The following is a 14,115-nucleotide window of genomic DNA, read 5'->3' as shown; positions in this document are numbered from 1 at the left end:
ATAGCATTTGTTTTGAATTCATATTAAGATTGTCAAAACCAGCTTTTTTGGAAGAGATGGTAGACTTGACTTTAATGCAGGCTAAAAGGTTCCCAGCTCTCATGGGCAGAAAAGCCAATGTTTACTATATATATGGAGAACCTCCAGCCATGACTATTTTAAGAACTAGCCTTTATCTAGCACCTTTTGATTTAATGCCTCCTCTGGGTAAAGTATGGATAGTTACATCTCACTGGGACTTTGAGTCCTTTTCTTTCCAATGGACCAAAGATATAGAATTCCTCCATGGCACTCTATCCTTTACAGTCCATTCCAATCAGCCACCTAATTTCCATAAATTCCTTCAGAGCATAAAACCTTCCTGGGCTGGAGGAGATGGTTTTATTCAGAACTTCTGGGAACAGGCATTCAGCTGTTCATTGAAGCAGTTCAATGAGCAGGAGGAAAATGAGAAAATCTGCACTGGGGAGGAGAAACTGGACAGCCTCTCTGGGACTATGTTTGAAATGGGTATGACTGGCCACAGCTACAACGTCTACAATGCTGTCTGTGCTGTTGCCCATGCTTTGCATAACATCCATATATCTGGATCCAAACACAGAAGAGTAGATGAAGGAGAGAGGCTGGATGTTCAGCCTTGGCAGGTACACAAGTTGTTCAAACCAGCCATTATATCTTCCAGAGACAGACAGATCTCTTCTCTTTAAGTTTATCTATATAAGAGCACCTTCAGCTTTGCAAATCCAGTCCATCTGGAACATAATAAAAGGTTATACCTTTTAAACTTCTATCCCTCTCTCTCTCTGTTTCTGTCTCTGTGTGTGTTAGTGTTAGTCTGAAATAACAACAACAACAACAACAATAATAATGTTTCATTTATATGCCGCCCATCAGGACAACTTAACATCCACCCAGAGCGGTTTACAATGTGTGTTGTTATAATCCCCACAACAATCACCCTGTGAGGTGGGTAGTGCTGAGAGAGCTCTGGAAGAGCTGTGACTGAGGGCCAAACTACAAGTGATGAATGACACTTGAATGGCAAGTGAACAGGGAGGAATACACGTGAGTCTGTTCACTTGCTGTTCAAGTGTCATTCATCACTTGTAGCTTGGCCCTGACCCAAGGTCACCTAGATGGCTTCAAGCAGAGAAGTGGGGAACCAAACTTGGTTCTTCAGATTAGAGTCCCACTGTTCTTAACCACTACATCAAATTGGCTTTCCAGATGTAAAACTAGGTGTGACTATCAACATTGTTATTGTTCTTTCTTTTTTATTGTTCAATCTAGTTTCACAACCTTTTAAGGGACATCATGTTCAATAATAGTGCTGGAGAAACTGTGCGGTTTGATGAACATGGAGAATTAGTTACCATTTTTGATGTTACCAACTGGGTTACTTTCTCAAATGGGTCGTTCATTAGATTAAAAGTGGGAGGTCTGGATCCTCATGCCCCTTCAGACAAACAGCTAACTCTGAATGAGGATCAAATTGTGTGGCATAGAAGCTTTAACCAGGTGAGATATAGTGAAAGAAGTTTGATTTCCTAAATGATTTTCTTCTTTTATGGACAAGCAAATTCCTTCTTTAAAAAAGAGAAATGGGAAAAAGTTGAACTCTAACCTGTTCATTGTTGTAAGTGACAGCATAGGACAACTGGGGCCTATACTGCCACACAAAAAATCTGTACAAAGGATCAGCAGAATATTCTTAAATAAAACCTATTTTAAACCATAGATGATTTTTCATTATGTCCCTGATTAAAGCAGCTTCATAACTTCTCTAGACTTTGTTATGAAATCCACCAATGCTTGGGAAAACCAGTATTTTCCTGTACCTTGAAGATACCGGCGTAGCAGTTATTTGACACATTCTTAATATTGATAGTTTTATCTGCTACACAGTTGAAGAATTCTGGATGGAAAGATATGTCTGTTTTCAGCACTATGAAGTTTGTATCAGCCACTGTTCTGCAACATGGTTTAGTCCTAAAACATTTTCACCACATGTAGATTGTAGAGTTAAAGCTAGAATTACAGTCTGCTGTGCTCTTCTGAGTACCCCAGCTTCTTTTTAGGATTTCAGTGGTATCATGACAAACTATGTACACTACTGCTTGTATTTAGGAATCAACCCAGTTTATTTGGGAGAATGTTCAAGCATCAGAAAATACTCAACTAAAGCATATTCATTTTATTACCTGACAAATGGATGCCATTGGTACCTTTTCAAAGCTACTAGGTGGCCAGGAGTTTACTGTCAAAGAACACAATTAGCAGATCTCCTTTTTCGTATTATCCATGGGCTAAGATATTAATGTGTTTCTATTGTACATTTTCAGGCTGGTAGAGAATAGAAATCTCTTCCAATATAGAAACTCCTAAAATCCTTGTCTAACATTTTGTATACTCGGACCATTTCTTTACATTAATTTTTTTGTCTTTCATGTTCAAGTTATTGAAAAGAGGAGATAGGATTAGCATAATTATCCATTCATTTCACTAATTTTGTCATGTTCTTTTAAAATGTTTTGTCCCTTTTTGGAGTTTGCAAACAATGGGTTTTTGAACATTTTGGAAGATGGGAATTTAGGCCACTTTTTACATTGACTTCAACAGATGAAATTAGGCTTGCTGGAATCTCTACAATGAACACAATTATGAGGTTATGTACCTCGTTCAAACACCCTTCTCTATATTTCAAGTGTTGTCCTGATCAGATCATCAAACTATATCCTGGGGAAGTTCACCTTCAGCAAACCACTATGCTAAGTAAGGTTTTGCGTGCCCTGTAGCTTCTTGGTTGATACAATATGCAGTTACTTATGTCAAAAGTAAGAGCTAATGTATCATATAAGAAATAGTTTCCATTCAGCTGTCATTGTTTGAGTCAGGTTGTATAGACCACAGATATGCTGGTCTCATTTGGGTGCTGAAACTTTGGAACTTGCTCCCCAGGGTGATTTGTCTGTCTCCCTATGTCATTGTATTCCACCAGCGGGTGAAGTCTTCTTTGTTTCTTTTGGCATTCCCCAGTAAACTGTTATTGGCCCTTCTAACTGGTTGTGTGTGTTTGTTTATACATCTGTACGCACAGTGGTTAAGTGGTTCGGCTGTGAATCAGCACTCTACTGGTTTGAATCCCACTGCTGCCATGAGCTTAGCAGGTGGCCTTGAGTAAGCTACTCCTCTCAGCCCCTGCTTCCTCACTGTACGGTGGGGATAATAATAACACTAACTTGTTCACTGCTCTGGGTGAGGCACTAATCTGTCTAGAAGAGTGGTATATAAGTGCAGTAGTAGTAGTAGTAGTAGTAGTATTTATACATGCATTATTAGTGTTATTTTAACATTTTCACTATTGGTTGTTTACCGCCTTGGGGATGCTTTTTTGGGTGGAATGAGAGCATATAAATGTTTTGAATAAAAGAAACACATTTCCTGTCATCACAGAAGTACAGCACTTGGATACTGCCTCTGCTTTATGTTTCAAATTAATCACATCTCTGTCAGTTGGCTGGTGGCAATCATCACACAAAACTGCTTACTGCCTGACGTCATCATTTCTTGCTGCAAATCCATTATCAAAAGACAGTTACTTGAGGCTAACCTCCCTTTCCATTGATGGGCAGGTGCTTCCCCTTTCTGTCTGCAATGACCACTGCCATACAGGCTACTGCAAGAAACGGAAGGAGGGAGAAAAATTTTGCTGCTATGATTGTACTTCATGTCCAGAGGGGATGGTCTCTGAGCAAAAAGGTAGGAGGCATGCTGTAAAAGATTCTTGTCTAATAGACAAAAATATTCTGTCCAGGCCTACTGTTCTGCTATCTGATATACATAAATCAGGAGCTGCAGCTTTTCAAGACATAGAATAAAGCACAATAATCTATGCAATGGTGGGGACTACAATGGTGCTTAAGCACAGCATGATAGCTAACAGAAATATGAAAATGACATAGATTTCCATCATAGCCCTAAAGATACCATTCCATGAAGAGCTATTATAGTTGTAAATTTAGGGTATGTAAATGCATGTTAGGTCAATCAAGAATTTTTCTGGAGAAATGTAGCCTATTTGATGGGAAAGGTGCAGGTAATTTGGATTCATGTGAGCCCAGCTCTCAAATCAGCGTGACTCTAAAGATTTATTCCTTTTCTCCCTTTCCACTTCATCATTTCTCCCTTCCTATATGACTTTTAATGGTAGTGTTCCTGATGGTTACTGCAGCTGGCATTGTTTACTATGTGCCGGCTTGCAGATAGACACAGCCAGTTGATGTGAGGGTAGAATGAAAGACTTCCTTTCTCAGTGTCCCCCAGTCCACCACTTCTAGTTACCTTTCCCAGAGGATGTTCTGGATGAAAGAGAGATACAACCCAAGCCCTCTCTGAAATGTCCTTAGAGTTGTGGAAATGGAAGAAGAGATAACAAGAGAGTGTTTCAGTCTCTGTATTGGGTGCTTGACAGGCTGTCTGACTGGCCAACCTCCAACACAGCTAGCTATACTATCAGCTAAACTCATAACCATACGTGTACTATGCAGAAAGAAAATGTAAGGGGAATTCTTCCTAGCATTTATGTCTGAGATATTGTTTACACTTTGAAATACTTTCTTTTTTTTTACAGACATGGAAGCCTGTGTCAAATGTCCAGATGATCTCTATCCCAGCAAAGACCAGAATCAATGCATTCCCAAAGTCAGAAGCTACCTCTCCTATAAAGAGACTTTAGGGATCATATTAGCTTTGCTGGCTATATCTTTCTCTCTGATCACAGCTTTGGTGCTTGGAACCTTCATCAAATACTGGGATACCCCCATTGTCAAAGCCAACAACCAAAACCACACCTACATTTTCCTCATCTCCCTTCTTTTTTGCTTCCTCAGCTCCTTGCTCTTCATTGGACAGCCTTCAAAAGTGACTTGCCTTTTCCGCCAAACTACTTTTGGCTTCATCTTTTGTGTGGCCCTTTCCAGTTTGTTGGCCAAAACCATCACTGTGGTTCTGGCCTTCATGGCCACCAAACCAGGATCCAGGATGAGAAAATGGGTAGGCAAAAAAACAACACATTCTATTGTTCTTTCTGGCTCCTTTATTCAAATACTGATTTGTACTCTTTGGCTAAGTACTTCCCCTCCATTTCCAGATCAGGATATGCACTCAGTGCCAGGGACAATCATACTGGAATGTAACGAGGGCTCAACTATCATGTTTTACTCAGTCTTTGGCTATCTGGGCTTTCTGGCCATTGTGATTTTCATTGTGGCATTCCTAGCCAGGAAGTTACCTGACAGTTTCAATGAAGCCAAATTTATCACGTTCAGCATGTTGGTCTTTTGTAGTGTTTGGTTTTCCTTTGTTCCAACTTACTTGAGCTCCAAAGGGAAATCCATGGTGGCTGTGGAGATCTTTTCCATCTTGGCTTCCAGTGCTGGCTTACTGGGTTGCATCTTTTCTCCTAAATGCTACATCATTTTGCTGAGGCCAGACCTGAACAGGAGGAAGCCAATAATGAGGAAAGTGTGAAAATCTCAGGCAACTGCACTCATTAAACCTACATTTGGACTAAAATTGCAAATGTGTCAGTGCTATCACCAGTCTTAATCTTGCTTCAGTATCTTGATGGCAGTACATGTTTAGGAAAGGAGAACAAAAGCCTGTTTTAAGGGTATAGTCTTAATGAAAAGAAAAGTTTTCCCCTGATGAAGCTTAAAATGGGTTTGATTTTTTTTCTTTGTATAATATACTTCTTGGAAGGTTTCATGGGAACCAAAGTTTTTAGTCTGTTCATTAAGGTTCAATTTTTTTAAAATACCACCTTCAATATTATACTTCAGTGTCTTTAAGAAGGATCTCCATCAGCAATGGGAAAAAACTGTGCACACTTTGGCTGGGACAAAGCCTGAGTAATTATAGGGCAAAACAAGCTTTGAGGCTGGAGAGTGACTTCAGGCCACAAAACAAAGACCTTAATGTTTGTCTCCTGGGATGCACAAAAGGTTTGAATAACTTTGATTGTCAAGCCTGGTTGTGACAAAAGAGGTAGCTTGGCCGTTCCTGGTTCCTGACAAAGAAACTGTAGCTTTAATTGAGTGTCTCTGGGGCTGGACGATGAATTTAGAGTTTTGATTAAATGTTCCCAGGAAGAACCTAAACTTATCAGAGCTGATTGATGACCCTTGATTTCTGGATAGGGTTTCTGCCAGGCTTGCAATCAGAGGGATAAAGGTGATTGGAATGTCCGAGGGGTATGGATAGGATAAACCCTCAAGTACCTTTCTTCTCAAAGAGCTGTGTATTCCAAGGCATAGGTAGGAAGTAGACAATGGCACCTAATCACTCAGCATTTCATTCACACAGCATGCATATTTTAGTCTCCCAGGCAGGAGCCGGCAACATTTTGTCCAGCTGGGCAGCTTGCTACTGCAGCATGAAGCACATAAGATAGAGGCTTTATGTCTTTTCCAGTCATCAGTTATTAAAATGGTGGAGAGCTAGGAGGACAGCTCACGGAGCCTCAGTGCTTTTCTCATTATTCTACTTTAAGTTATTGAAAGGAAAGGTGTATAGATAAAGCACAATGCACATGTTCATTCTTGGATAACACTAGTGCTCTGGACCCTTTCCAGTCTGGATTCAGACGAGGGCATAGGACAGAGATGGCACTAGTAGCATTAGTAGATGATCTTCGCCTGAATATAGACAAATGCTATGCCTCCTTATTGCCTCTCCTGGATCTATCTGCAGCCTTTGACACAGTAGACCATGTCATCCTGTTGAGGTGTTTAGAGACAGAAGTGGGCATTAAAGGATATGCCTTGGACTGGTTTAATTTGTTTCACATGGAACAGAATCAAAGGGTTGCTGTCAGAGATCAGCTATCTCCAGAATGGGAGCTATCTTGCAGGATTTTGCAGGGTGCAATCTTATCTCCCATGTTATTCAACCTCTACATAAAGCCTTTAGGAGAACTCATTCACACCTATGGAGTTGGATGTCACCAATATGCAGATGACACCCAACTCTATATCTCGCTATCCAGGTCCCCACAAGATTCAGTAGATATCTTGGATCACTGCCTGACAGCTCTGATGAAATGGCTGAAAATGAACAAATTGAAATTGAACCCAGACAAGACAGAAGTGATGCTTGTTGGGAAGGCAGAGATCATGAAGGACATTGTACTCCCCACTTTTGATGGAGTTCATCTGACCTTTGCAGACTCAGTTAATAGCCTGCTCAACGAGGAGGGCGGACTAAAAATATAATATAATAAATAAATAAATAATACTAGATACAGCACTACTATTAGAAAAGCAAGTTAAGGCAGTTGCAAAAAAATACTTGCTACAACCTCTCCTTAGCCTGAAAGATGGCCTCTTTCCTCGAGCTGGTCAACCTGGCCACCTGGATCCATGCTATGGTAACATCAAGACTTGACTATTTTAATGCTCTATACATAGGTCTACCACCTAAATTAAGTAGGAAACTACAATTGGTGCAAAATGCTGCAGCTTGACTGTTATCGGGAGTGAGCAGGAGCATAAACATCATTCCCATCCTGCAGACACTCCATTGGCTACCTATTAGTTACCATGCTCAGTTCAAGGTATTGGTTATCACATATAAAGCTCTCCATGGCCTTGGTCTGGCCTCCCTCCATATGCTTCCCCACAGCAGCGTCGCTCATCTGAACAAGGTCTGCTGCAGGTGCCAGCCTGCAAATGGGTGAAATCAGCAGCAGCCCGTACATGAGCTTTCTCTGTGGTGGCCCCTACCCTGTGGAATGGCCTGCCTGAGGAGGTCAGGAGAGCCCCATCTCTCCTGGCTTTTCACAGACGATGCAAAACTGAATTATTCAAAAAGGCTTTCTACTCAGATAGGAAGGCTGGATTGTAAGGAGGGGGTCTTAGATGCTTCACTAATGAGTTAGGAACCATGGACTTCACCACTATGTTGCACTGGATTCCTGCTAATGCTATATCTTTATACATTTGTATCTATTTACCCTATAGCATTGTTTATGGAAGTGCTCTTGATATTGAATGTACTAATCTCACATTGTGTAATCAGCCTTGGGTCTCAGTGAGAAAGGCATACTAAATGATTCGGCTATGAATCAGCATTCTACTGGTTCAAATCCCACTACTGCCATGAACTTACCAGGTGGCCTTGGGTAAGCTACTCCTCTCGATCCCAGCTCTCCAGCTGTATTGTGGGGATCATAATAACACTAAGTTATTCAGCACTCTGGGTGGGACACTAATCTTTGTAGAAAAATCGTATATAAGCACAGTTGTTATTATTTTACATTCTAATTGGAAATATACAGACTGACTAGGAGCAGTCTTTTCAATATTGAGCCCAGTTCAACAGAACAACCAGTTCAGAAGTGAGGCTGGTCTAATAATGATATAAAAACCATAATTAAGACATCTTAGGGGTGGCAGCTGATAATTCTACCAGGGTTCATAGAGCAATGAGTTTTAAGGTTGAACTCCTAACACTGGCATGAAGACATGGGACTTCAAGTATGGGGTGGTACAAATGGTGTTGGAACAGATTGGAATTAGTAATATTTTGGCAGCAAATCTCAATCTCAATCTTGACCTCATAGTCTAGTTGTTACTGAGACATTGAACATGTTCCACTTTAAAAAGTATGAGAGTTGAACAGATTTGTTCTGTCTGTCTGTCTATGTCTTGCCTTTCTTCCCAATGATAACCTACAGCAACTTACATCATTCCTTTATCCTGCATTTTAGCCTCACAGCAATCCTGTGAGTTAGGTTAGACTAGAAGTGTGTGACTGGCCTCGCTCACTCAGCAAGCTTCCCTGGCAAAGTTGGGATTCAAACGAATCTCTAAGATTTTTCATTGACACTCTTTATTATTTTCTATAAAATAATAACCCATTGAACAAAAAAAACAACAACAACGGGCGTTGAAGGGGGCTAGTCTATAAGCTTTATGTCTGACATGTGGCTTTCTTTGTGGAGAGATCTTTTTTTATTAGTGCTTCCTTCTCCTACAATAGTCTGATGTGGTACATTCCAGATGCAAATAGAAATAGCCTTCTATAACAAATAATACATTTGTAGCAACTCTCTGGCTACTAGACATGCAAACCTCCTTGGACTGCATCTTTCAGTATACTCCCACGCAAAAGACAGAGGTCTCAGCTAGCCTTCTCCTGGTGGTAGCCTCAGATATTTGATTCTGACATTTCATCCATACATGATGGGAGTGTATGTTACCCAATCTTCCTAACACCCATGGCCACTGTTTTGTGTAAAAAAGAGTCAACATGCGTATTTTCTATGTGGGTACAGATTAAGTGTTTACAAATAGGTTTCTTCTAAAATCCTCCAATGTTCCCTTAATGCATGAAAAAATACGTGCGAAGCTACATTTCATCCAAAACACTTACTGTGGGTATTGGCAGGTTTGTGTCAAGGCATCTGACTTATTTCATGCAATTGGTGTGCCAAATGAAATGTCTAAACAAGTCTATTGTTTGCAGTAGTCCTGGAACTCCCCCCCCCTTTTTATGAGGGTGATATGGAGAAATGGATGCAGATCAAATGGAAAAAACAAAACAATTGCATTTGCCAGTACAATGGTGTATTCTCTATCACTTTGATTAACTAACAGCTATCGTATACTCTTGACCAAAGAATGGTACACTTCTTCTATCTGGGATGGTCATCCCAGATAGAAGAAAATAGGGACAACTGCCTAGCCAGCCAGATCAGCCTAATCAACCCTGGCAATCAATGGGATGACAGATGTTGCAGCCAGATCGCCCTCACATCTGAATGGCCTCATGGGATCTAAAGAGTTGGGGAACTCCTAATCAAGTTTTTGTGGTCTGTATTAAATCAGCATCCCAAAGTTCTGTTCTGATTCAGTGAGTGGAATTGACAGTAATCTATAATTTACTGAAGCATGTATTGGCCATGAATGTCAACATCCAGAATGTCTTTGAAATGAAAAAAGAAATCCACAAGCCTGAAATTGGGTATAATTACAAAAGACTCTCTGAAAAGCAATAAACACTGTCATCAGGTGTATCAACTAACTTAAGAATTATCATTGTCAAGTGGCTGATTATTGAATAGGTACATGTTGCAAGCAGAGACCAACCTTTCAATCCCTTGAGTACAGCTGCCGCATTGCTGAATGATGCAGAAGAGTTTCACTCTTTTTCTTCATTTAGGATGCATTCTCATACCAGAGTTTTCAGTCATCATCTATTTACTGTTATTTCTTTCTTTTATTTACCCTGGCCTGAGTAGCCCAGACAAGCCCAGTCTTGTAGGAAGCTAAGAACGATTGACCTTGGTAATCAGATGGGAGGCCTCCAATGAGGACCAAAGTCACTATGCAGAGGCAGGCAATGGCAAACCACCTCTCTTGCTTTGAAAACCCCACAACGGGTTGCCATAAGTCAGCTATGACTTGATGGCACTCTCCATCACCATTTTAAAATTTACATTTATTTTGTTTTACATTATTTATAGTCTATGTTTCTGATTGAGACAAGCCAAATTATACGGTGTGAGTTAGTACAGTCAATTTCAAAGATATTTCAACAAACATATAATGAGTATATACATTCAAAGTGGCAAAGCTTTCAAACCAGCAGATTTCCAATAAAGAACTGAAGAAATGCTGAAACAGAGCAGAAACAATTCTAATACTAAACAACATATTAAACAACATAGGAACTACCCAGGAGGAGCATACTTATAGCGATAGTAGTAGAATCTATGGTCTATCATACTTACAGCAATAGTAGTAAAGTCTATGGTCCCTCCCTATCCCTTTATTGATGGAGACCACTTCCATACCGTGCAGCTTCCTATCTGAATTAAAGTCCTCCTGAATAATTCAGTTTTGCATAGTTTATAGAAAGCCAGGAGACCGGGAGCTTTGCTAACCTCTTCAGGTAGACTATTCCATAAAGTGGGGGCCACCACAGAGAATGCAGGCAGCTGTTGATTTTTCCCATGTGCAAGGTGGTACTTGCAGAAGACTCCATTCAGAGTGTGATCACTGTGAATGTAGAAAATGAGAGGCATTTGTAATGTGAATGAATATTTGTGCTTTGTAACTGCTGCATTACAACTCCATTCAATCTTCCTATCTGTGAAAATGCACTCAGTTGAAATCTTTCAACCATGAACCATGAAGATAGCCTTAGGGAAGCCAATATTCTTTGAGAATCAATCTCCACACCTGCAAAAGGAGAACGATATATGTATGAGGGGACCATGTTACCAAATACTTCACAGCATGTAGGTTTCAGACCGGTGAATAACAAGTCACCAGTAAATATCAAGTCACCCAGTGAATAATTAGGACTTCTGGCTCCAAGTGTAGTCATATGACCATTACTTCATGTAGCAGAATAGCTTCACTGCCCAGTAGGGCACTGCTCTATTTTGCCTTCTGAAGCGTGTAGGCCCCAGCGGCCACCCCAAGTCTCTGTCTGGAAACAGGTCACTCTTCTGGCTAACCCATTTCATGGACAGACTTTTCTTTCCTCCTTTCAGTAAACCACCACCATGACTTGGGCTTTGTAGGAATTAACAACTGAGAGCACCAAAAATCCCAATTCTGCTGTGTAGGCTTATCATTTTAAGGCCCTGCTTCATTTTGTTTTAATTTAAATTTTATTTTTCACAAAAAAAGACACATATCAACAAGAATCGTAAAATCTATCACACCTCCACAACATACAAAGTAAATAAAATATACGTTCCACAACATACAACATAAATAACGTATACATTCTCCCAGAACAGAGAACTATATCCTTATCCAATTACCAAATACAAAGATTAGGACCATCTATCTCAATTCATAATTGTCTTTATAATCAAAGTCAGAGTTTCATTCATAAACACAACAATTTCCTATAGGTCACATTAAGAGGAATAATATTTTGTTCAGCCATATACTTCAGAACAGGAAGACAGATGGATTCGAAATCAGATTGATAATCTTCATAGTCTAATAGTTTCAGATTATCATTTATTTTTTCTATAGCAATCTGAACCTAATTTTTCCTGTGCCAGTCATCTAAATATAATGGGTGGTTGGATTTTCACTGAGAAGAAATAGTTAACTGGGCTGCTCCCAGCAGAATAGCAATAAAGTTCCTTTCTTGTTTTATTATTTTTAAGTTTTTCCAATAATAAAGTAGCATTGATTCTGGGGTAAACAGCAATGCCGCTCCCGTAATTATCCTAATTTGTTCCATAATTTGTTTCCAGAAAGTATTTATTGTTTTACAACTCCACCAACAATGGAGGTAATCTCCAGATAAACCGCACTGTTTCCAACATTCATTTGGGTTGGAGCAGTTTATTTGATGTAAATGCATTGGGGTTAAATACCATCTAGTCATTGCCACCCTAGTTGGAATAAAGAGGCAGACACCAAGTTGGAACTAAGGGCCATTTTATTAACTATATATATTAACATATAACACACACAGCGGCAAGGGCCTAAAGCGGTACAGGTCAGGCCACGGGATCCCCCTGGACCACCGCCCTGACCTGTCTGGGCAAGCCCCGAAGCCCCAGGTGCGACCCATCCCTAGGATGGCGCGGACCCGGCCAGCCAGGCAACGTGGTCACCCCCTTCTCAAGCTCCTAACACCTCAGCCGTATAGCAGTGAGGTAAGGACTCGCAAGCTGGGGTTTCCAAAGGCAGCCTGCCCCTGCAACTGGCAGCCGTCAAAGCAGTACCAGCCCTTCAGGCAGGCCCCTCTTCCCACTAAAGGGGAAGCGCCAAGGATGCTCACCGGCCCGCACCCTAACTACCCCAAAACCTGCCAGGACAAACTAACAGGCACCACCATTCAGCCATATTCCTCAATCCCACTTACTGGTGCAAGGTAGGCAAAAAAACCCCTCTCCACTTTGCCAATTCAGGAGGGGAGGAAAAAATTCCTACCTGACTCTGACACAGCAGCCGGCTAATCCTGCACCAATACTGGGAGAGGAGGGTGGGCCAAGCGACGAGCCGCGACTGAAGCTGGGCTGGGCAGAGCACGTTCTTCCCTCTCGCTCTGCCCCGCCCAGCAGCCTAAACCCAGGAAGGAGGGCGGAGCCGGCGCTGCCTCCATCCTTCCAGGGAGGCAATGACGGCACCCAGCTAAAAGGCCTCCAGCCTGCCGGGTAAGTGCCGAATTGCCACCCTAGTTGGAATAAAGAGGCAGACACCAAGTTGGAACTAAGGGCCACTTTATTAACTATATATATTAACATATAACACACACAGCGGCAAGGGCCTAAAGTGGTACAGGTCAGGCCACGGGATCCCCCTGGACCACCGCCCTGACCTGTCTGGGCAAGCCCCGAAGCCCCGAGTGTGACCCATCCCTAGGATGGTGCGGACCTGGCCGGCCAGGCAACGTGGTCACCCCCTTCTCAAGCTCCTAACACCTCAGCCGTATAGCAGTGAGGTAAGGACTCGCAAGCTGGGGTTTCCAAAGGCAGCCTGCCCCTGCAACTGGCAGCCATCAAAGCAGTACCAGCCCTTCAGGCAGGCCCCTCTTCCCACTAAAGGGGAAGCGCCAAGGGTGCTCACCGGCCCGCACCCTAACTACCCCAAAACCTGCCAACGCCAAGGCCAAGCCTGTGGTTAGGTCTTGGCGCCCCACTGATAACCTAGGGCCAGCTGTAGCCCTTGCCGCAAGTCATCCAAAAATATTTGGTTGCCCACTTCAGAAAGGTGCACCCCATCACCTCTGTAGAGGCCCGGCACCTCGACCCTTATCTGAGGATGAGGCAAATACACCCCTAGCCATCCTTCCAGAGCCTTCTGAATGGCACGATTGGCCTTCATCCTCGCTCTCTCGATGGCTTGTCGGCACCCAGCTTCCCTCCAAACCAAACGAGGGACCATTGCTGACCATATAATCAGCACCCCCGGCCATCGCTCGGCAATAAGGCGCAAATCAGCCTCCGCCTGAGCAGACAACGCCCTACCCTGGAGCATCCCCAAGTCATTTCCACCCAAATGAATAACTAGGATATGGGGGGGCTCGCACCCCAATCCAAACAGCAAGGGCAAGAGTCCTGACCACCTGAGGCCACGG

At 42.1% G+C, this 14,115-nt stretch overlaps 1 protein-coding gene across 1 annotated transcript; it reads left to right on the top strand.

The window, feature by feature from the left end:
• The first annotated feature begins 4,632 nt into the window (after nucleotides 1-4,632).
• Nucleotides 4,633-5,529, top strand: LOC129339464 (vomeronasal type-2 receptor 26-like). Its single transcript, XM_054994045.1, has one exon. It carries the CDS (start codon nucleotides 4,633-4,635, stop codon nucleotides 5,527-5,529), a length of 897 nt encoding a protein of 298 aa, XP_054850020.1.
• Nucleotides 5,530-14,115: the final 8,586 nt, after the last annotated feature.

This window comes from Eublepharis macularius, chromosome 12 (assembly GCF_028583425.1).
Source record: "Eublepharis macularius isolate TG4126 chromosome 12, MPM_Emac_v1.0, whole genome shotgun sequence".
Lineage (NCBI taxonomy): Eukaryota > Metazoa > Chordata > Lepidosauria > Squamata > Eublepharidae > Eublepharis > Eublepharis macularius.
The sequence above is the reverse complement of the archived record's forward strand: the minus strand, read 5'-3'. Positions and strand labels throughout refer to the sequence as shown.

Coding starts and splice junctions, on each gene's coding strand:
- LOC129339464 (XM_054994045.1), top strand. CDS start 4,633: ATGGAAGCCTGTGTCAAATGTCCAGATGATCTCTATCCCAGCAAAGAC.